Source organism: Eurytemora carolleeae, unplaced genomic scaffold, assembly GCF_000591075.1.
Source record: "Eurytemora carolleeae unplaced genomic scaffold, Eaff_2.0 scaffold60, whole genome shotgun sequence".
In the NCBI taxonomy this organism is placed as follows: Eukaryota; Metazoa; Arthropoda; class Copepoda; order Calanoida; family Temoridae; genus Eurytemora; species Eurytemora carolleeae.
This window is the reverse complement of record NW_019396087.1, coordinates 436,365-461,340: the sequence shown is the minus strand read 5'-3', so window position 1 is coordinate 461,340 and position 24,976 is coordinate 436,365. Positions and strand designations below refer to the sequence as shown.

At 33.3% G+C, this 24,976-nt stretch overlaps 1 protein-coding gene across 1 annotated transcript; it reads right to left on the bottom strand.

Annotated features, from left to right (window-relative positions):
* Positions 1-1,923: 1,923 nt before the first annotated feature.
* LOC111718311 (myosin heavy chain, muscle) lies at positions 1,924-16,313 on the bottom strand. Its single transcript, XM_023493867.1, has 16 exons — positions 16,217-16,313; positions 11,258-14,955; positions 10,498-11,202; positions 10,198-10,434; positions 9,718-9,799; positions 9,068-9,148; positions 8,260-8,331; positions 7,722-7,859; positions 7,103-7,354; positions 6,532-6,608; positions 5,719-5,794; positions 5,616-5,666; positions 4,374-4,550; positions 3,447-3,551; positions 2,479-2,577; positions 1,924-2,160 (listed from the first exon to the last, which is right to left on the bottom strand). The coding sequence occupies exons 2-16, from the start codon at positions 14,932-14,934 to the stop codon at positions 2,158-2,160; spliced, it is 5,832 nt and encodes a 1,943-aa protein (XP_023349635.1). The 5' UTR covers positions 14,935-14,955; positions 16,217-16,313; the 3' UTR covers positions 1,924-2,157.
* Between the last annotated feature and the right edge of the window lie 8,663 nt (positions 16,314-24,976).

Here is a 24,976-nt window from a genome sequence, read left to right as displayed (position 1 = left end):
TTAAAAATGTGGAAGAAATTGTCGGTTTTTTAGGTTTAAAAGTGTTTAATTCTGATAATATATATATATATATATATATATATATATGTGCGAAAAGCATTATTATATTTACACTATACAGATATATATATGCGAAGAGCTTTATTATAAGCGTAATTTCAAATTACCCTTCATTCAAAGATGTAGATGCCCAATTTACAGCAGTTCCCTTCACTATAGTTTCAGTAGAAGTAAATATTTCCTTTTACGCCGATTTAAGGATTCATAACTCTGATTGGATAATGATATAGATAGATAGATGTTCCCGCCATACTATTTCTATTGGTTCAGAATTGACAACAAACACATGACTGAACCCTGATTGGATCAGGCGCTAATGGACTCGGCATACAGGAGTGTCTTGATAGCTTAATAATCTGATTAAACATTTGGACAATAGTGTTGTTTGTTTTCTGACTCAAATTGTATAAAATTCAGATATTTTCTTTTTCTCATAAGCAAGAAATGCAAAAGCCACTTTCCCAGAGAAATTGCAGATAAAAATTAACAGTTTAAGAAAAATATAAATATCTAATTCATGCTTGATTAGACAAAGCATTTACCGTTACCACTGAAAATCGGGCATTGACATCTTTACATAGAAGGTCGCACTCGCTTGACATTACGTTTACAGTCTCTTTAAGCTTGCATTTGTAAATATTTTATGTTCTGCATGATTGATAAATTTCATTTTCAACTCTGAAAGCTGGGAGGTTGATTTTCAATTTCATCATACGTGCACGATAGAATTTTTTTGCATTTGACAAATTTATATAGGTTGAAGAACAAAACATTAGCCATGATTGAATTTTCTTAAGAAAGAGGTAAAGCTGAAAGCACTAAATGAATTTGGTAACGGGAGGAAAATTTGATTTCATGAATTAAAAGTGTTCTCTATCAGTATAACGCACAACTTCAGAGAATTAAAATATATTTATACTCAAGTTTACATCATCATCACTCATCAGTCCTCAATAATTGTATGTTAAATAATTATTACTTATAAGTTGTTTATTTAAAAAGCTTTTTATTTTTATCTAGCTAATTCATCTGTTATTTGTATGATATAGGCTAAAAAATCCAAAAAAAAATTTCAAAATATTTTTTCAATTTTTTTTACGGGCAACACCGGGCCCTTCAGGTAGTATAATTATAGAGATAAGTTATCCATTCGATCTTGATTACTTGATTATTTGATTTTGAAGCAAAATACAGAGGCATTTTATTATTTTCAGTTTAAGAATTGAGATATATCAAAAAAAGTTAAACAATTAATTGTATTTTTGAAGTAGTGACAGTTCTAAGGTATTATTTGGAAAACAAGAAAATAAACATTTTCCCAACAGTTTTTCAAAAAATTTGTTTCTAAGGTTTTAAAAATAATTTTAGAGTTTGGCACTCATTCAATTGATTTAGAGGATGACAAGAAATTACATAAACAGTCACTTAAAAATTTGTATGATAAATATTTGATTTGAGCTGCCAGCATGGCAGATTTCAAACTATTATTAAAACTGGTTGAGTTTTACACAGTGAACTTGAAGGGATTCTACTCTCTACTATTTTGCGTATATACTGTCTGCTAAAGGATGTAAATAAAGTCAGCTGATGCCTTTAGCATGGCATAACTTAAATGTCGTCATTGATAATGGAAAACTAAAGTTTAATACAGAGTGGCCCAATAATTATAATTTATAATCGACATCGTTTGTGAATCGGACATGCCAGTTTACACATGAAGGGGCACTTTAGATACCGTCTGAAGTGTCTTTAAAGACACAACAACAATAAGTATATTCTTGAGTCGTCTCTCTTTTCCCGTACTTATTAACACACTCTGAATAATTGAATATTTTTTGCTTCTTTGTTTTAAAGACCTTGATAATAACTTGCAATACATTTATTAGGATCATTAGAAACATTGTACATACATTACTATTGATAATTATTAATAAAACGTATGTTTGATTAATTTAACGATTAAAAGAAACATTGTTACACACTTGTGTTACAGGGATATTCAAACCACATGAGATAATTAGTTTAAGATAAGGTAAAGTTACACTGCACCAGATTACCAGAACCAGATCAGTTCATTTTATCATTTCATCAGTTTATTTACTAAAATAAAGCTTAATTAAATCAAATTATCAACCAAATAAGCCCGAGAAATAAGCGAAAATAAAAACGAAAGGTACTGAGCCTTGCCATAACATCTGATTTTCTAATTCCTATATCTTTGTAACCCAATATTGCTAATATTATATATTTCAAACTATGAATTCTGTTAAATCAATTCATCACGTTTGAAATATCGAAGGTTTTTCTCCGACAGGTTCTAAAGATATAGGGATTAGATAATTCAAGTTTGTGGCAAAAACTCAGTTCCTTTAAAATGATGTTTCAGGAGATGAATTATTTTTCATTGTGGAAACTTACCATGTTAGGTCCAAGGGAGCCGGCTCTAGCCGCAGCTTTAATTTTTGCCAATGCATGCTCAGACAGATCAGCATGCTCGGAGCTATCCTGCAGGTTTCCCTAGATATAAATACATTTAGGATACATGCAGATTATTAAAGGGAATGATATCCTTCAGCAAATTCTGATTTTCTTTACCTTATATTATTGCAACCTGACCTTTGATAGTTATTCAGAGAAAAGGGATATCAGGATTAAAACACTTCATATCAATAATATTGATTGCAGTTTGATTTCATGAATAAATATTATATTCCAAGCACAGGTGGGTTCCCAAGCTATCTGTTAAATAATTTACAGCTGGGTTCCCAAGCTAGCTCTTAAATAATTTACAACTGCAGGTTCCCAAGCTAGCTGTTAAGTAATTTACAGCTGGGTTCCAAAGCTAGATTTTAAAAAATCTACAGCTGGGTTCCCAAGCTAGCTGTTAAATAATTTACAGCTGGGTTCCCAACCTTTCTGTTAAAAAATCTACAGCTGGGTTCCCAAGCTAGCTGATAAAAAATCTACAGCTGGATTCCCAAGCTAGCTGATAAGTAATTTACAGCTGGGTTCCAAAGCTAGATTTAAAAAAATCTACAGCTGGGTTCTCAAGCTAGCTGTTAAATAATTTACAGCTGGGTTCCCAACCTTTCTGTTAAAAAATATACAGCTGGGTTCCCAAGCTAGCTGATAAAAAATCTACAGCTGGATTCCCAAGCTAGCTGATAAAAAATCTACAGCTGGATTCCCAAGCTAGCTGATAAAAAATCTACAGCTGGATTCCCAAGCTAGCTTTTAAATAATCTACAATTTAAATAATCTACAGTTGGATTCCCAATCAAAATAATCTACAGCTGGGTTCCCAATTAAAATAATCTACAGCTGGGTTCCCAAGCTAGCTGATAAAGAATCTACAGCTGGGTTCCCAATTAAATTAATCTACAAACCTGAACTTGTCTAAACTTGGCAAGGTTTAGAGCTGCAATCTCTTCAGCTTCTTCGATCTGCTTCTTGTAAGATTTAACTTTCCCCTGGAGCTGGTCAACCAGACCCTGCAACCATGAAGGGATAAAAGGTGTAATAAAAGGTGATCCTTCCTGTAAAGATGGCATTGCTCGATTCACAACGGTACTCTTAAAATCTTTATGGGATCAATGATATTTCTATGTTTATGAGTGTTTAATTCTGATAATTCTTATATGTTTTTAGGCAGTAGAAATGCGCAAGTCACTTTTGGAGGGATACACGATTAAAAAGAATCAGTATTCTTAATTATAAACATTGATATTAAAATGCATACATAATCAAACAAATTTTTAAGGTTCCCGTTGTGAATCGGGCATTGTAATCTCTGCTGGAGGGTCACTGGAAATTATGCTTACAGTACTTTATAAAACATGAGAATTAAAATCGTCTTTGTTCTCCGCAACATTCATTTGTAAATATATAATATATATAAAAATGTAAATCCTAAGGAAAAAACTTAATCTAATCTTTCGATTTTTAAAATTTTCAAGATTTTTAAGATAGCTTAACAGACTTGTAATGTCAAATAATCATTTATTTAAATATATTAAAAAATTTATTTTTTTAAACATTGTTAGAAAGCTATAAGAACAAACTACTGCTTGTTAGACATAATAGGTGAACCACTCCAACGGAAAAGGAAAAATTTTCTTTCTTGCGTTTGATCAAAAACGAAAATTCTTTAATAAAATTTGTAATTTAGTTTTTAGAAAAAGGCATTAATACAGAAAACAAAATGAATGAAAGACGTAATATGAATATGAACATTTTGGTGTTATACATATTATGATAAGTTTTATTTTAACGGGGCGCGAAACTTCCTGATTTTCTATAATTTTGCTGTTTACCTGCATCCTCTCATGATTCTTCCTGTCCTCCTCCTGCTGGTAGGTCAGCTCCTGGATCCTTCTCTCACTCTTCTTCAGGTTCTTGGTTGCATCCATCATCCTCCTGTTCTCCGAGTCCAGCTCTGCCTCCAGTTCATGAATCCTTGTCTCCATCTTATTCATCGCCTTCTTCCCACCCTAGGCAAAAAAAAACAGAAATAAAGGGACTGTAAGCGTAAATTCAAGTGAACCTTCATGTCAAGATGGTAATGCACAATTCACAACGGACCCTTGAAACTTATATCTGATCAATAATGTGGAAGATATTGTAGTTTTTCTAGGTTTAAAAGTTCTGAAAATTCTCACATGTTTGCCTGCAGTTAAATTCACTAGTTTGACTTCAATGTCGGAAGTCAAACCTTATAGAAATCCAACGTATAGAAACAGCTACGTATAGCAACAAGGCGTATTTTGCGGCAGAATATTTTTTATATTTTTGAGAAATTAAACGTTTTTGTAAAACATTGTAGCTTATCATTATCATTATCATAATTTCTATTTTTCTAACATACCCTAGACATTAAAGGAGCAAAATAGTTTAATATGCAAGTTTGTATGTGTTTTAGGTCCCTCCAGATTTTATTATGTATTGACAACATAAACATTGACAACATAAATGAATGATTATATGGTTATGCATAAAATTGCGCATTACTATTAAAAAAAATATTTTTTTAATAGTATATTATATATAAAAAATATTTTTCTACACTTTTATTTTTAGAAGAAAAAAAATTTCTCAAAAGTATAAAATGCTAATATGATTTCATAAAATTCCGCGTTACCATTTAAATAAAAGGATTTTATGAAAATTATTTCTACTTTACACTGATTATTTAATTTCTCAAGAATATAAAAAATGTTTTCCCGGAAAATACGCCTTGTTGCTATACGTAGCTGTTTCTATACGTTGGATTTCTATATGGTTTGACTTCCTTACGGTTTTCCGAATTTTAACAAAAATTCTTCTTAACTGCTATTCTAGTGTAACTTTAGAGAGTGCACTGCACGTTCTTCATTTTCTTCTTGCGTTTTTAAATTAATTCCTCTTCAACATCCTGTGATAGTAATACCCTGTAGGGATATCTTTATTTAAGGAATCAGGTTTAAAATTGCCCATATTGGATATCGAGATTAGTTATTCAAGATTAGCACAAAAGTTCCTCGGGACGTTATAGCTTTTTTAGTTTTGATTAATATTACCTTTAAGAAACTATGTTCTGCTTCATCCAGTCTACAAGCTGCATCTTTCACCTAGGAAATAAATCAAAATATTGAAGTTTAATATTAGCATTAGCTATCAAACCTGAGCTTCCACCAGTTTCCTGTCTCTCTCCAGCACCTGAGCTAGCTCTTGCTCTGCTCTCAGTTCATCAGCAAGCCTGGATAAAGTTTATTTATCACAAAATATAGTCGACCTATAAAACTATGGATTATGATGTCGACTGTTGATTCAAGCTATGATTCTTGATATTTTCATGAACACAAACGGCAATTGTACATTGAACACAGATTCGCTTAATAAGTGGATTTTTAATATTATAAAATAGTCAAATATTAATTATATGACGTCTTCATATTCCAACATTTTAAGGATAATCTTGTATATAATGCTTGTTTACAAGGAATATTAACTAAACTTTTATATACGGTGATAACAAGAAAACTCTAAAATAGGAAGACGACTTTTATAATCAAGTTATGGACTTTAAACAGCAATTGTGCAGAGTAAACAGACCAATTTTACTTATTCAGTGATTTGTTAAGTGTCTAGTGAAACTATTTGCTTTGTAACAACATCAAATACACTTAAGTATTGCTATAAAGTCGTCTTCAGCTGTTCCAAAGTTTTCTGGTTATCACTGTACTACTATTTTTATTTTGCATGAGTAAAAAAAAGAGAAATGTTGAAAATATTCAACCAATAAGAAATTACTTGATATTTTTGAAAAGGTCCAGACTGCTAATAAGTTGCAGGTTCAATGTTAATTTTATTTGTGTATCTGTAAAGGACTCGTTTTTTGCTCTAGGTATTAGAAAGTAATTGGAAATATCCTCATCAAATTTTGCGTAAGAGTTTGCAACCTTAGGATCATTATGTTTTTGAACCATCATGTACCTTGCAGCATCAATCATTGCACTCCGGGCCTTTTCTTCAGATAGCCGGGCCTCAGAGTTCATCTCATCAAGATCATTCTAGAGAATATTAACAGCTAATATATCAAAGAGCGTTCCTCAGCATATCATTACATCCATAGCTTAAAAACCAAAACAAGGACAAAATACCCAAAGAATCTTAAATTTTTTCTTGCCTGAAAACTTTGTGTTATTAGCCTTATTCAATTGAGAGCTATACAAATTTTGCAAATTTTACAAAATTAAATTCAATCTAGAAAAATGGCATCTGCGCTAAAAACCGGAAAAATGCTAAACAAAATTTGACATGCTAAATAAATATTAAGAAAAAGCTAAGTACTAAGTACTAAAACATCGATGTTTAGTTCGTGTTGAAGTACTGCAACTCTTTTTGGCCTTCAGTTTTACATTTCTTACTCATTTTATATTTTGTTGTTTTTAGGTTAAGTTTTAAAGGAAAATTTTTACAAAATGCTGAGAGTTTTATATTGCAAGCAAATTTTAAATTACTCCGAGCATATGATTTAATATGTTTCAATTTGTATAAAACTTACGTTAAGAGCTTCTATTTCGATCTCACATTTCCTCCTGGCTGCTGTTAGAGACTGATTCTCTACTGTTTGTGCGCCCAAAGTTTCATTACAATCAGTCAAATCATTCTCAAGCATTCTTCTAGCACGATCAGCTTGTTCAAGAAGAGTTCTAGCCTCTTCAAGCGCGTTCCTATGTGCGTGAGCGCGTCTGACTGCTGCAAGAAGAGCGTCATGTGCTTCGGATTTGGCCTTGCTCTCTTCCTCTAACTGCATCTGGAGAATATGGTTTAATGTTGAAAATATCTTTCAAAAGAAATCTTAATATAATTGCTCATATCAAAAAAATCATCAAATTAAATTTTGAGAAATTACCTTTTTTTAAAGTTCTTCTTATATTTATATAGTATTGTCATAAGAAAACATACCAGAGCTGAAAACTTTAGAATGGGATATCCCTAATCCAGATCGGTTAATTAATCTGGAGATCAATAACAAGAGGAGAGGAAGCATTTAATCTGGAGATTAAGAAAAAGAGTGGATCAAGTATTAATCTCAATATCCACCATTCAAAAGTTCCCAGCTCAGCATGCCTTTTAATGCTTTTTATTTAAAATATTATAACTCTGGTTCCATATTTTACCTGAGCCTTCCTAATATAATCTTGTATTTTCTTGATGTTCTTTTGGTTCTCCATATTGGCAGCATTAGCATGCTCCAGGGAGTTTTCTAGATCTCCTACATCAGCTTCAAGCTTCTTTTTTATACGTAGAGCTTCAACCTTGTTTTTAATGTTATCAAATATGTGTATTTCAAAACTTTTCTAAGGGGTAAAAATGTTCTTTATGCGGTGCTTTAAAAATTGGTTCTTATCAAATAATTCTAATAGATTTTGAAAAAAGTACTTTTTTAGGATTAAATTCAATTTGGAAAAATGGCATCTGCGCTAAATACCGGATAAAAAAGAAAAAGCTAAGTACTAAGTACTAAAACTTTTTTATTTTAAAAGACCTTTCTTTAAAATGTTTCTTTGAAAAAAAGAAGAAAAATTTCAAATTTTGAATATTTAACAAAACAGATAAATCTGCAAAACATGTTCAAAAGTAAAATATAAAATATGATCATGATTTTAATACTTTCTCATTTCTTTAATCATTTTCATTTCTCAATTTCTCACTAACCTTGGATTTTGACTCACTCTCAAGAGCTGCTTGCATAGATTCAAGAGCTTTAGCAAACTGCTTCTTAGTTCCCTAGATTAGTAATTTAATAATATTATGCATTAGATACAATCCAAGATATATATATGCAATTATACATAAATATCCTTTGCAAGAATTATGCCAGAAACTTGTAATATTATGAGAACAAATTGTAGTACTTGTAAACAGTAAATGGGTTTAGAAAAGTGAAACTTTACCCATAAATTGTATTTAATATCAGTCCCCCTTGCCTTTCCCCCCCCCCCCTCCTTCGCTCCGAAGTTTATTCTACTAGAATTTAATTCAATATTGAACGTAAACTATGTTAATCTATATACAGTGGGCCTAAACAGAGTTTCTTTCACGAACAGAGATTTTTTAAAATAAACGGAATGCTATTCGAAAAAGTGAATAGCTGATTGAAGGGTTAATTATTACTGCCACAAACTCAAAATTTATAGTCCTATGACTTTGCAACCTGATAGTGTAAACCATTTATATTTTAAACTATTTGATCCAACAGAATAGTTTGAAATATTAGATTAAAAGATCAGAGTTATTGGCTTACATTATTTTTTTGAATAACTTTTAACAGTTGCAGTGGGACTGGGAAAAGTTCCGTTAACAAACCGATTCCCGAAGTTGTGCAAGTTGAGTTAAAATATGTTGAAATTTAAAATAAGGAGTTTGAGGCGAGTGTTTACTTCCTTTAAAACATATTCAAACGTTAGTAAAGTGTTTAAGCCATTAGTAGGGCTGGTGGTACTAAAGAATAGTTTATAATTACCTGAAATTCTTCATCTTTTTCTGCCAATCTTCGTTCTATCTCCTGGCGCACTTGAGTAAGTTCAAGCTGGGCTCGGAGAACCTAAAATAAAACAGTGAGATCTAAAAAAACTCAATTTACGACTTAAAATAGTCAAATGAACATGAGACACATTAATTGTCACTTTGTGTAGTTGTAACAAACCTATTTAACTTGATTAGTGATTTAATAACTTACTATTAAAACTATTTGCATTGTAACAGTAAAAAATTACACTGCTTTAATGTCGTTTTCCTATTCCACATTTCTAACTTTAGTTCTTATTAAATTATTTTTATTGATTGAAACAACAAATAGAATCAAGATGTTAAAAATTAATTGGGATTAAATAAATATCTAGAAATGCTTTCATTTTCAATATTTCCAAAATTGTTTAATTCAGTTGCAAAATAAGGCTTCAATAAACTAATGAAATTGAGTCGCAGCCACAGTCTCAGATTTTCTTTATCTTTGTAGACCTGAGATATTCTGTTAGGTCAATATTGAATATCAAAGGTTTACCCCATAAAATTGCAAGGATATAGTGATTACAAAATTTGCGTTTGTTGCAAAAACTTTTAACATTCATTTATTAAACTTAAAAAGTTATTTTGTTATTTTCTCTTGGTTACCTTGTTTTCTTCTTGTTCAAGTGCAGATTCTGCTTCTGATAAAGCAGATTCAAGTTCAAGCTTCTCTGATTCTAGTCTTCTCCTTAAATACAATATTATACAGTGCTACCCTAAAAGAATAAGACTTCAGAGACAACTGTACGGAATAATATAATTTTTCCTTATAATCATGATTCCCTGCAACTATAAACCTTTTTTTGGCGCCAAATCATCAAATAAGCCATTTAAAGACCACATTTAATGCAGAAGACTTAATTTAATCTTGTGATCGTCGATACTGGAAGTCTTTTAATTCGTCTTTAAAGTCTTATACTTTGTGGGTAAAACTGTGTCACCTGAGGTCGAATTTTTAGTATTGAACATCCCTGCAAAATACCTCTTAAACATCTCTAAATGTCCGACCAAAAATACCCCAAAAAATCTGCTATCTGTCCATCAAAAAAGTTCTAGACTCTGATTTTCTTATTTTAAATATTGAACCTGATTTTATCAATTTCATGAATAGATCTTCCTCCTTCAGATATCTGGTCCATAATATCCTTAATCTCGTTGGACAAGTTCTTGTTCTCTCTCCTAACTTCATCAAGTTGCAAAATAGACTCATCATATGCGCTCTTGATACGGAAGAGTTCAGACGAAGCATTTCTTGTTTCATTCTGGGAAACATCAAGATCCAATGAGAGACCAGAAACCTTGCCCTTCCATTCAGAAACAATTCTAATATAGAAAAAATTGAAAAAACTTTTAAAATAATGATTATTATGGTTAATTTATTAATACCTGTCAAACTGCTTTGCTCTTTTCTCCATAGTTGCATGTAACATCTGTGCCTGATCAAGCTGACTTGAAAGCTCTTCTTTATCAGTTTCCAGCTTGGCTTTAGCCTTCTCAAGCTGAACCTGTTTATTGTGCAGATTGTCAACAGTGTTCTGAGATTCAGAAAGCCTGGCTTGAAGCTTAAGCTTGGACATTTCAAGCTCTTCTGCTTTTTGAATGCCTTCAATTTCATACTTTTGCTTCCACATTTCCACTTCAACATTAGCTTTCTTACCCTGAGCTTCCAAGTTTTCTCTGTTCATCAATTCTTCATGATAGTGTTCTCTTAGACCATCATATTCATGTTCCAAGTTTCTAAACTTAGAAAGGAGAGAAATCCTCTCTTTAGATTCTTCATCACAGATATGCTTTTGCTCCTCCAGAGCTATATTTAGAGAATCCCTAACCTTGGAGTTCATGAAAGCAACATTTTCTAACTCTTGAAGTTGTCTTAAAAGATCAGCATTTTCAGCCGCCATTTTTCTCTTAGAATTGTTAAAATCCCCAAGATTCAGAGTAGCCTCTTCACATTTTTTACTTAGATCATTCAATGTGTTTGTTAAACTTTTGCTTGATTTTTCAGCAGCAGATTTAGATCGTGATATTTCTTCAAAAGCAGCACGCACATCAGTTATCTCAGAAAGAATCTGCATCTTATCCTTTTCCACCCTAAAAATATTCATACTGTTAAGAAAACATCAAAAAGAATTTTAAAACATTTTACCTGTTTTTAATTTTTGAAAGTTGGTCAATCTGTTCCAACATTTCTGCAATTGCATCCTGATGTCTCTTTTTCAGACTAGCTACTGTGCATTCTTGCTGAATGTTGCATTCTTCTAAATCCTTTCTTAGCTTTGTTAATTCAGACTCCCTTTTCTTATTGAGCTCAATCTGAGCACTTGTTGCACCTCCTGCTTCACTTAATCTTTGGCCTAACTCCTCTAATTCTCTGGCAAGATCAGATCTTTGGCGTTCAGCTTTGGCTCTCGCTTGACGTTCAGCTTCTAGCTCCTCCTCCATTTCTTCGACTCTTCCTTGTAATTCTTTAATACACTTCTGAGACTTTCCCATTAAACCTTGCTCATCATCAAGCTTTGAGTGTAGTCCATTCATCTCCTTTTCTTTTCTTGCAATTATTGCTTCAAATTCTTTCCTTGATCTTTCCAATTCAAGCACATTTTGTTGAGCAAGTTTCAAGTCACCTTCAACTTGACGTCTTTCCTTCTCTATTTTTGCTCTATTTCTCTTTTCTTTGTCATATGCACCTTCAAGCTCATCCAGTGTATTCTCAAGTTTGGTCTTTAGCTTGGTCAAATGGTCCAATTTATCTGAAACATTGATCTGATCTTCTTCTGCTTTGGAATTGTTTTCAGCTAAAAGTTTCTTTTCCTTATTAAGCCGGTTGAGAACTTCATCCTGATCAGCAATTTCGTCATTGAGACCTCTTATTGTGTGATCTCTAGAACTCTTATCTTGCTCTAGCTTCAGGATTACCATCTCTAGATCTTGAATTTCTCTTTTAATCTGTCCAACCTCAGTGTCCTTTTGCTTTCTCTGTGCTGCAGCTGAACTTCTGTCTTGTTCAAGTTCTGCAAGTTTACTTTGGGACTGAGAAAGTTCATCTTCTAAGGCAGCTTTTTGTGCAGATATTTGAGCTTGCTTCTCATGGTACTGAGACATATTTCCTTGCTCAGAATCAATTTGTTTTAGGGTTGCCTTGTTCTCTTCTTCAAGAATCTTGTTCTCTGCCTCTAATTTTGTCTTGGTTTCAAGTTTCTCCATGTAAACATCATAGGTTGATTTTGCCTTTAATTCAAGTTGTCTCAGCTCTTCTTCTGGATTTGGTAAACCAATTAGTGCTCTTGTCTTCTGAATTATGACATACCATCCCCAGTTTCTCATTTGCATGTATTGCCTGAATTTCCTCTGGCATACCTTAATTAATTCTTTTCGATCTCTTCTCTTGCAAAAGTCTGGTTTTAAGATGTTCAATCTTGCCTGACCCTGCAGCATTCGTATAAGCTTATTAACAATGTCATCGCGATATTCCTCAAGCTTAGCCAATGCCCCAGCTCTAAAGAACACCATAGTGTGCCCAAGCCGGTAGGTGTCTCGACTAAAACTAATCTTATCCATGAGGGCGTACACTGCTGTTTTGTTCTCAGATGAACTTTCAATCTCTGCTTTTGCTAAAATCCAGTACCTCCATTTGAAGTCTTTGTAGTAAATCCTGTTTGGAAAACCTCTCATACAAATTCTAATGCCTTCCAATACACCGTTACAGGTTAGCTGATGCATGATAAGAGGTGGTTCAACATCTCCTGGTTTCTTGTGAGTATTAGGAACTAGACAGCGTACAAAGTGGGGTTCACAGTTGTAGAGAGTTGTCATTAGTTCAGTTAAGGAAACCAGGTAAACAGAGGAAACAGTTTTTCCTCCAGATCCTTTCTTTTTCTTCTTACCTTCTTCCTTAGGCGTAGCAGTTGGCTGGCCTGGATGATCTAGCCAGAGATGCACAATGAGATCATTGCAGCTGGTTGATTTAAGAATCTCAACAACTGAATCATTTACTGGATCTTTGTTTTTCTCCAACCAGCCAGTAACATTATATGATACTATTCCAGCATAATGAGAAAGAGCAAAATGAGCGTGCTTGTCAGTTTTGGACTGAGGTTTCAGAAAGATTGGTAGTTTTCCAAGAGATGCTTTCAGCTTTTCCTCAAAGGACTTATCAGTGGCTTTGGGGAACAATGACTCTTCTTCAAGAATTGCCCATAATCCCATGGGTTTTTCAAACATGACAATGCATGCTTGAAGATCCAGGCCAAAGTCCACCATTTCCCAATCAATACCTTCCCCAATATAGGTCTCTTGTTCAACCACAAACATATGATGATTGAAAAACTGCTGTAATTTTTCATTGACAAAATTGATGGAAATTTGTTCAAATCCATTGTAATCAAATATTTCAAATCCTGCAATATCAAGTACAGCACAAAAGTTTACTTTCTTCATAGTTGGGTCAATGAGGGTCTCATTACACTTTTCAATCAGCCACTTGAAAAGTCTATCATAGATTGCTCTAGCAATTCCACCTACTGCATTAGTGGCCTGCTCCACATTTTGACCTTTGGTAACCCACTCAGTTCCAACTTTAATTCTTGGTTTACAAAAGGCTTTGATCATAGCAGACACATCAACACCACAAAGAGTTGCTGCCTTAAAAGCAAAGGATCCTGTAGTGATATCAGGACACTCTGCCTGTTCATCTCGACCCTTCTGAACAAACCTTACCTCTCCAAAAGTCATGACTGCTGCAGTAAGCATGAAACAGCCAAATTTCTCAGTCTCAGAAAATCCAAGAACGTTGAAAGCATCATTTGTAAATTCCAATTCCTCATTGTCATCAATTGATTCAACCTTGGTCTTACCTTGTGAGACATACACATAATCATAAATGTCATCACTAAGATGACATGTATTCTTCAGTCCTTCTCCAATTCCATTTCCAAACTCTTGAAGGAGCTGGTAAAATATATGATAAGAACGCTCTACCTCTTGTTGTTCAGTAATTCTGGATTTTTCCAGTAAGTATGATACAATGTCACAGCCAGCCAATCTTCCAGATGCATTGAAGTGGATTCTTATGAACTTTCCAAACCTTGATGAGTTATCATTCCTGGATGTCTTTGCATTGCCATAAGACTCCAGAATTGGGTTTGTTGCCACAATTTGGTCTTCAAGAGAAACCTTGTTGTCAGATTTCTTTCCAGATGAGGCAACTATTGCCAAATAAGTGATAACTTTCTTGGTATTTTCAGTTTTTCCAGCTCCAGACTCCCCAGTGATAAGCATGGCTTGATTTTTAGTAGTGGTAAGCATGCCACGATAAGCAGTCTCTGCAATAGACCACAAATGAGGTGGAACCTCATTCCTCCTCTTACCAAGATACACTTTTGCCACCCGATGAGTGTAGATGGGATACCTCTTGTATGGATTGACAACCACCACAAACAATCCAGAGTAAGTATGAATCATCTTTGCTTGATAACGAGTTTTCAGATTCCAGAAGACTGATGCATCATTGAGAAAGGTTAGATTAACCATGTCTTCAACCTTCTCAAACTTGGGTGGATTAACCTTCCCAACTTCAGTTGATTTATGGGTAAATTTCTCATGACCTACACTTACCAAGCATTTACTAGAAGGATCATCTAGATCTCCAGACTCTAACAATCCTTCCCTAAATCCTCCAGATTTAGGATCAGGAATCCAAACGGATCTCTTTGTATCGTAAACCTTGTTCATATCAGATCGCTTCATTTCCATGGAAGGAACCAGGAATTCTGAAGGATCAGGATCTGGTTGACCAGTCTTGGTCAGCTTAATATGGCCGGGCATGATGAAGGGTTTCTTTCAAACCTAATAAAATATTCGATTTTAAAGTTACCCAGAGGAACTGATTATTTGCCATAAACGGTCATCTTTCCTCTCTTTATCATTGCAGATGATGATATGACATTCACTATTTTAAGATTTTACTATTTGACCCAATATAACTCATGTTTTAAAATATTAAAAGTCTACAACAACTGGCTGCACAGATATTAGGATCAGAAAATTTTTTTTTTAAGCAAGTAATCAGTTCTCTTATATAATTGTAATGAATGGTACTTTAGATTGGCATATTTTCTTATAAATGGGAAAAACTGCTTTCTGATTAAAAAAAGGATTGTGAAGTTTAATATCTTTAGCTGAAGTGCCCGGCGTTTCCCGTAAAATAAAAATAAAAAATCTTTGAAAAAAATAAGTTTTTGAAAAAAATTCTAATTTTGAAAATCAAAATCATTTTATTTTAGCCATGATTAAACTAGGATACAGCTGTATTCTCTCAAAAAGAATTAGCCAATTCAGTCGTTTGGCCAGCTTTTGCTAACATATTTATATATGAGCGAAGAGCTTTATTATAAAGATGACTATAAGTTGCATATGTTCTCCTTAGAATTTGATTATTTTCAGGAACAGTTAGAAATAATTAGAAAAAAAACTCTGCAGTATTTATACAGGAAAAGGTTTAAAAAATACCGCTGTATGACATGGTCTGTTTTAAATTGAGGGCATATTTAAATTAGAACCACAGTACCTTTGATATATAAAAATGTTACTAGCAATTATTTACTTTTTACTATTTTCTTTAGTTCTGCGCGGATTTCTGTAAAAATTCATTTGTTGATCAGGATAACACTTATAAATAACAGCTGCTCATGATTAGAGATACACGCGTTCAACTTTTTGTCATTTTGTTCCTTCAATGTTCGTAAACGAGCCATTTCATTCGTATTTTTCCAGCTCTTCAAAAAAATTGATTTTGTTTGTTCTCAAAATTATCGTTCATTTACTCACTGAACGATTGTTCAGTAAAATCGTTCGTTTAATAAAAGCGTTCCTTCAGTAAAATAAACAACATTTTTTCAAAAATTTGTTCTAAAAAATTGTTCATTCTCAAAAATGTTGTCTGTTCGAAAAAAACAATGCCCATCTCTACTCATGTGTAAAGTTTTCTATTTAAAAAAAACAGAAATTAATGTGAATTAAGATTGGGTCAACCCCAAAAGAATGTTCTTCTGAATTTAGTGAACGTTTCCTCTAACCGGCCTCTCTAAGGAATCTGTAGAAGTACTACCTGTTTGAGCCTGAAGAGTATACTGGCTGGTGATAAGTTGACCTGCCTAGTATTTATACCCCCCTCGACCTGGCGTTGACCTGCAGCGCCAGGAATTATATTGCCGTGTTTTTCTATTATTCATCCCCTGCATTGCACTCAGAGGGGAATGAGGGGAAAACAAAAATATTTTTCTGTTTTCATCAAACTAAATATATTTTTATTTGTGACCCACGTTTATTAGGTATTTTAAGCACTCAGGATTCCCATCAAAAAACAAAAACAATATCATTCAGGACTCAAAAATAATAAATAAAAAATGTTTTTGTTTAGGTTTAACAACTAAATTAAATCTATGTTATACTTAATTTAGGTCTTAATTTGTATAGTGTGTAATTTTGTTGGGTGTCATAAAATAAAAAAGACGTTTTTAATAAATACATTTTTTCGAAACTTATTTCAAATATCTTAACTTAAACTTTTCAAAAAGAGTTTTTTTAATAATTCAATGACTCTTACCTTACCAAAAAAACTAAGCAATAACGATGTGACGTTTCAAAAAGATTATAGTTTCCTTATTAACAGAGAGTGCATGGTTTTTTACATCTTTCATACTTTCTCGTTTATACTATTAAAGTTCTTTTTTTGAGAAGGTTTAAACAATAAGAAGCCTACAAGCAAGGTTAAAAAAGAACCCTGTATATTTAAAACAAAGTAACTGATTTATATTTTAATCTTTGTAATACTATTTCTAATATTTTAAAATTCAAGATTGAAAAAACGAAAATTTACACCATCAGATTGCAAAGATATGCGGGGATAAAAAACTTACATTTTGTGACGAGTGTTCGATATCTTTTATATTTAAAAGACCCCCCCCCCCCCTCTTGTGACCTGATTCTGAATCCATAAATCAAATTCTGTTTGAATAAACATGAAAACACAATAAACAAACACTCACAGGAAAATCATCTGTGATATAGCTAACTACATAACATTGTTTTTGAAAATAAACATTCTGTATAAGAGTAAAAAGAACAAAATTGTCGGAAAAAACAAAGTTAAAAATCTAGTTTAAACATTTCATTTTTAACTTAGGGTGAAACTATTTAATCGAAAATGTGACATCCTTTTTGCACCAGCAACACATTATGCAGTGTAGTAAATATAAGTAATATTTATAAAAGAAAAAAAACAAAACTCATTCATGCAGAAATTAACGATTAAAAAAACAGCGATCGCAAGGGTACTTGGTAAGGTCGATTTTTAAATTTTGTTTTGTTATAGGCTAAAACTAGTTCTTTGATACTTTCATAAAAAAACATTTTTCAAAAGCTGTTTTTGCTTATAATTTTAAAGGGAATTTTCACAAATTTAACGGTTGTGATAGTAGTGCTTCAGACGGACAATAATTTATTTTAATTTTCCTGAAAATCCAATTTTTGTCAAAATTTGGAAATTGTACAATTCATCCTCATTCTGAATTAGGATGTTCAACATGCCTGAAAAAGTTTGCAAATTGCAAATAAAAAGTATTTGCTACCCAGTCAAAGCAAATGAGAAAGGGGCGCTGTATCGAGAGGGGGAGTGGGTTTACACTTTACAGGGGAGAATATAGTGGGTTGGAATTATACAGGAATAAAAAAGGGGTGTATACTAAAGGAAAGTTAGGTGGGGGGTGTCATATAAACAGGAATAAGGGAGGGGGGTGTATACAGTGGAAAATCATTGGGGAGAAGGGTGTATTAACTATTAAGGAGAACAGGGTTGGGTATACAAGGGGAAAAGGGTTGGGTATACAAGGGGAAAAGAAAATGGGGGAAAGGGTAAACAAGATAAATAAAAAGGGGTGAGGTAAACATTATACAATACATTGAAAAGAAGGGTAGGATATTTAAGGAAAGGGGTGCGGGGGGAAATCACAGAATAATCTCGTAAATTCAAACTATAAAATAGAAATTCTTGACCATATCTAGCTTTGACTTTGAGTCTTTAAATTGCCAGCTTAATGCCACGTAAAGGAATTGAGTCTTTGCCACATACTCTTATTTTCTAATCACTATATCTATGGAACCAAATGTTGCAGACCTTAGATATTTCAAACTATGAATTCTGTTAGATCAAATAATCTGAGTTTGAAATATCAAAGGTTTACAATATCGAGTTCTAAAGATATTGAGGTTTAAATATTTGATTTTGTTCCAAAGACTCAATTCCTTTGTGTACATATATTCCCTAAATACAAAACAGCTTGCAAACAAAGTAATCAAGAATTACAAGCGTTTCTGTAAATAAATAAATAAGAAAAAGTCTGTTATCCATTATCAGTCAAAGGTTTAAAGGGTACCGTAGGGATTCAAGAATGCCACTCTTTAAATGGATGGTCACTTGAAATTACGCTTACAGTCCCTTTAATACTAAAATACTGAAGGTAACAAAAATAATGCAGCATAATATATTCTCAACCTGAATAATTCCTAATGCTTCGATGAACCTTCCTTGTCCATGTTTATCATCATTATTCCATTCTCCTTCATAAACAGACACATTGCTAAAAATTTTATTTGTTTTTTTTTCATTGAGGCTAGAAAGCTTTCTTGTTTATATGTAAACTATACACCTAGTTATTTTAACTGTTTAAGATCACACTAAATCTGTTGATATCTGTTTACTGTAATATACAAGCATAGAAAATACATTTTCAGAACTCTGTATTCTCCAATAATACTTTAGTCTGTATCAATCCAGATAAAACACTCTCTGCATTCTTTAGTCTGTATTGTTCAGACACAACTCGCTCTAGAACTCAATATTCTACAGTTATACTTTAGTCTGTATCAATCCTGATACAACACTATCTGTATTCTTAGTATGCATTGTACAGATACAACTCGCTCTAGGATAGGGTTTTCCAGTTGATTTTTTGCAAAAAAATTGTGCAAAAATTCTGACTTAAATTTCGTATTTATGCAAAATTTCGTGAAAAAAAAACATTTTTTAAGAATGAATGCACAATTTCTTGCAAAACTGGATTCAAATTGATACAAAAATGATGCGGAATATTGTGCAAAAAAAGTCATTTCATGCAAAATCATGCAACTGTTGCGCAAGAGAATTGACTGTTTCGTTGAAACCCTTCTCTCGGACTCTATGCTCTCAACACGAAAAATATTATATTTGTCTAAACGTAATGAAGCTAAGGTTCATGTCCAACTAATCTTTATTTTGGGTTTTTTAGTACATGTCAATAATATGGTTTACAAAATATGGGATTTGTTACTATATTTATTACAAATGGGGGGGGGGGAGGGAAATGTTAAACAATAGGGTTATCTATCTCTGTTTTCATCAAACTTCTTCATTTTTCCACAACTCCACATCATTATAGATTTTACTCTTGGTTTCTTTTATGCATCCATTCTTGTCTCATTTCCATCTAGTTTTCTTGTTCAGCAATATACCATGTACAAATGAACTTATATTAAATTTTCCATATCTCTTATACTTCTCTGGCAAGATAATCCTTAATTTTGAACAGGAACTTGAGTACATTGTTTTCTTGGAACATTTCCGCCATTAGTCCGCCTCCTTGATTTTTTTGATCATCTCTCCGCCATGAATTCTGCCTCTCACATCATGTCCGCCATTTGTCCGCCTCCTCTTTAATATTCGTCATGAATCTTGCCCTTTCTGCCATTTGCTTGCCTAATCCTGCCTCTCACTACTGCAATCACTAGATATCTGTTCTTCTTTTCCCAAGTTTTAACAGGAAGGAAGCTGGTTTCCTACTCGTATTTCCAGTCTTCATAGGACAGGCAATCTTACTTCTGATGGCTGGCTTTCTTGCAGAATAAACAACTATCTCTGGCCTGTAGCGCGTTTACATCACCAGGCATCTCTCCTTTTTCATCTTTAGACTCGTACACAATTATTTCTAGCAGTGTATTTACTTGCATGGGTATTTTTCCTGTTTTTTCCCCCATCCATATCATGGTGTAGCTGGTGGTCCAGAACTGCCTTGATCTCGTTTTCATGCTGCAGTTCCCTTCAACTCTGCATTACACAGTCCCATGACAATTTCATCCTTGAATTCTACCAGGCTCATCTTGTCTTGAGCATATGCTTGTATCCATAACCTCATCTTGTCAGTATAAAATTTCCTGGTATCTTTCTCACTTTCCTGTTTGCTGGCTAGGTATTCCTGTTTACGGCCTTCCTCCTAATTCTCTCGTGAAAATCTCTCCAACAGCTCCGTTACAAACACTCCTGTTTAACATTGCTTAAATGCTAACCCTGTAGGACAAAAAGGCACTATCTCTTGTCTAGCTGGTCCTGTGATGAAGGGCCACAGCATCCTTTACCATCTTCATTTAGGATTGTTTCCCATTTATGCAGTTAAACAAATGAGTTTCCAAATTCTCGCACCATTATAACACTTTCTCCAGGTTTCTACTATATTAAGGATCATTCTTGACAAAATTCAGTATTCTCTCTTCGATAATAATGTTAGTTTCACTTATCTCATCATACATGCTAAGGGTTGCTCTCCCAGCTGCAACTAACTTCCTTTAGATACTTCATGTATTCTTGTATCTCATCTATCTTCTTATTCTGCTCCAGCACTCCCTTCACTCTTAAGGTCTTTTCCACTGTTTGTACCTTTTCCGCAATTTTTCTGTTTGCAGGATCTTTGCTCCATCTCGTGAATTATTATATGGAACTCTGTGGATGGAGGGTGTCCACCTGTTGCTCCCGTTTCCTCCAGATCAGGTACAGGTTCATTCTGGTACTCTGGTATCCTATTCTTCGCTAGGTACTCTAGGGTACAATCAAAAACTGTCCACTGTTACACTATGGTACTCTATACATTCTGGTATACTGTACGCTCTAGTACTCTGTACACTCTGGTTGCTGCACTGTTTCTGTTTCTTCCGACACAGTTTCTCTTATTACCAGTTAAACAAGGTGAGCACTGTACTTTTTCCCTTGGAGTCCCTGGCATTTAATTATGTAATTCTGTAATTCTCTGAAAAATAATTTCCTAGAACTAGGCATCATAGGGCGCTTCGCGCCCCCTTTCATGTAAATAATTTTAGCCTTTAACTGTTGTTGCTTTGAAATTCGGCAATTTTAAATCATTTTAAAATTTTGACGGAATTATTTTTCGAATTGGCGCATTTTAGCAATACAGATCTAACTAATTTTGATGATTTTTTTTCTTAATTTTACCATTGTGAAATGGGCATGTTTCTTTAAGTGGAGGGTCACTTGATATTACGTTTACTGTCCCAGTGAAGGAGGAAATCAATAGTTCAAACCAGACACAGATTTCTTAATAAAAATTTCTTGACACACAATTTAAATTTTGAAGATTAATGTTTCAGTGACAGCTAGAAAACTGTGGAATAGGAAGACGACATTATAGCAACACTTTAGTGAATTTTATGCTGTTACACAAAAATTGTTTTACCAGCAGTTTATTAGATAACTATATAGGAAGATGTTTTCATGGACAATTGCTGTGTCTGCGACACTACATAACAATTTCTTGGAATAAATAAATTCGTTTTTTGGGTTTATAGTTTGATATGAATAACTGCTTATCAATGAATAATTTATGCCATATGAAAAAGAATGAAAAATGTCTCTTTTTTGTAATTTTGCCTCAAATAGGTTTAATGGGAACGAGTGGGGACAGGGGTATATTTTTCACAGGGTGTCCCACTTTAAAAAATCATATTCTGTGGGTATTTTGGCGTTAAAGCTTGGAGATAATCCAATTTTATTGTAAAACAAATCTCTTAAGTTTCAGCTTCTGTATATACTTTGCTTGTCGGTCTGCTTATGTTTTACTTTTGCACACCGTTCGGGCCCAAACTTTTTTTTTGCCACTCACATGACTCCGGGTATAGGTTTAAGGATTTTAGAACCATTAAAAAAAGCAACATTTAAACACTTTGAAAATATCTAAATTTATTATTACTTAAAACTTCCGTTTCGATCTATTTGTCAATATCAAATGTTAACACTATAATGTTGTAAAGATATATGGACAACATTCACTACATTGAGAACCAGAAAAATAAGAAAAAAAATGGCTTCTTACAGTCCTAATTTTACATTAAAACAATAAGTTTCAAAACTAATCTATAACAACATTTCTTCACAAAAAGAAAAAGTGGAATTAAATTTCTCTGTTATCGGATTCACAATGTAGAAAATCAAAGTTAGAGGTAAGAGTTCAGCCCACTGTCTTAACTTTTGAAGTTTCTCTTAATGAAGACGATATTTATTATCATTACTGCACTTTTTCCTTTGCCCTAATCTTTTCTACTCTTTTCAACTCTACTCTGCTCTACTCTACTCTACTCTACTCTATTCTATTCTACTCTACTCTACTCTACTCTACTCTACTCTACTCTACTCTACTCTACTCTACTCTACTCTACTCTATTCTACTCTACTCTATTCTACTCTACTCTACTCTACTCTACTCTACTCTACTCTACTCTACTCTACTCTACTCTACTCTACTCTACTCTACTCTACTCTACTCTACTCTACTCTACTCTACTCTACTCTACTCTACTCTACTCTACTCTACTCTACTCTACTCTACTCTACTCTACTCTACTCTACTCTACTCTACTCTACTCTACTCTACTCTACTCTACTCTACTCTACTCTACTCTACTCTACTCTACTCTACTCTACTCTACTCTACTCTACTCTACTCTACTCTACTCTACTCTACTCTACTCTACTCTACTCTACTCTACTCTACTCTACTCTACTCTACTCTACTCTACTCTACTCTACTCTACTCTACTCTACTCTACTCTACTCTACTCTACTCTACTCTACTCTACTCTACTCTACTCTACTCTACTCTACTCTACTCTACTCTACTCTACTCTACTCTACTCTACTCTACTCTACTCTACTCTACTCTACTCTACTCTACTCTACTCTACTCTACTCTACTCTACTCTACTCTACTCTACTCTACTCTACTCTACTCTACTCTACTCTACTCTACTCTACNGGGGGGGAGAGCGGAAGGGAGGCCGTATACTAGACTTAAGTGTTTATGTAGAAGAAAAGTATCACACTGACACACACATGGTATACAATTATGTACAGGAGCACTTTCCGCTTGGTTTTCCGTCCCAACCAAACTTTTAACATTGCTGTCGTTGAAGTCGCTTGTTTCTGTATTAGTTTTGAAGGAGTATTGGGGAAAATCCTGAGTATTTTACGTCAGAATATGTATATTTTGGTTCAAAAGTTCTTAATGATTTAATATTAGAAAAACTATACCTATTTTTTAATGTAATGTAATTATCTATAAATAACGTTAAATGTGTGAAATCTCAGTGTTGAGAAACTAATGAAAAGTGTGTTGTTAGATCGGATGATAAAATGAGGAAGGTGTGCTGGGATAACATTGAAATATAAACGAAGGAGTATACACAGGGTCAAATGGTGATATTATAATGACGACCTTAAGCTCTTTTAAACTAAATATCTGTAGGTTGAATTAGATTTTCAGCCTTGAATAAACTCTTCTAATGATACATTGGATGATGACATAGAAAGAAGAAGATTAAAGCTGCTGGGAGCCATGAATCTAAAAAAGAAGGCCTAATAAATTCTGTACAGTCTCATCCTTTGTGTAGGTAACCCTGTTGATATATAATACTTCCATAGAGGGAACATTGTTGGAGGTAGGACCGGGAATAATAATATACATTGATCGGGATTTAAATATGATAAAACGGGGATGAGAATTGATTTTGATTTGGAAGTGTATTGGATTAAAATAGAATGGAATGAAATTGGATAAAACTTGGAGAGATTCTTATTTCACTGAGTGAGGAATGAAATTAAGTTTTTGGAAATTTAGATTGAATTAGATGGAAATTGTAATGTATTTGTTTTAGCAAAATTGGTGAATATTGAAATGTAATTAGATGTGGGTGGAATGGAATAGGTTGGGGACAGAAAAAAATTTCATGGGATTTGGAATTTGGATTTAATGAAACTAATTGTGTATTGGAATAAATTTGATGCGGATTATGAAGGAATTCAACTTGGATTGGAATGAAACTAAATAGGAATTTAAATGAGATTGAATGGGAATTGAAATAAAACTAATTGTGGATTGAAATGGAATTGAATTGGGATTGGAATGAAAATGTATGGGGATTGTAATAAAGCTAAATGGGGATTCAAATGGATTTAAATTGAGGTTGGAATAAAAATGCATGGGGATTGCAATGATACTAAATGGGGATTGTAATGCAAGTTAATGAAAATTAAAATGGAACTAAATGGGGATTAAAATGGAATTGAATTTGGATTTGAATACAAAGTATGGGGATTGAAATGAAACTAAATTGGAATGGGGATTAAAATAGAATTAAATGGGGATTAAAATGGAATTGAATGGGATTAAAATAGAATTGAATGGGGATTACAATAATACTAAATTCGGATTGGAATATAAATGTTTATGAAAGGGAGTTAAATGGATTTTGTGGGAAGTATAATTGAAATATTAGGGATTGGTTGTACAGGTATCAAAGGGGGCGAGGTTGGGGCAGTAGGTATAAGATGCCTTTTATGTCCAATTGAAGATAAGCGCAATTTTTTTTAATGTTGCGAAAAAGTTGTGAAACCAAAAGTATCTTAAGATAACTCTATATCTTTACAACCAGATGGCGTGAACCTTTACACAGGTTGGGGGGTGTTAAGTTAGAAGAATTTATATTGAGAATG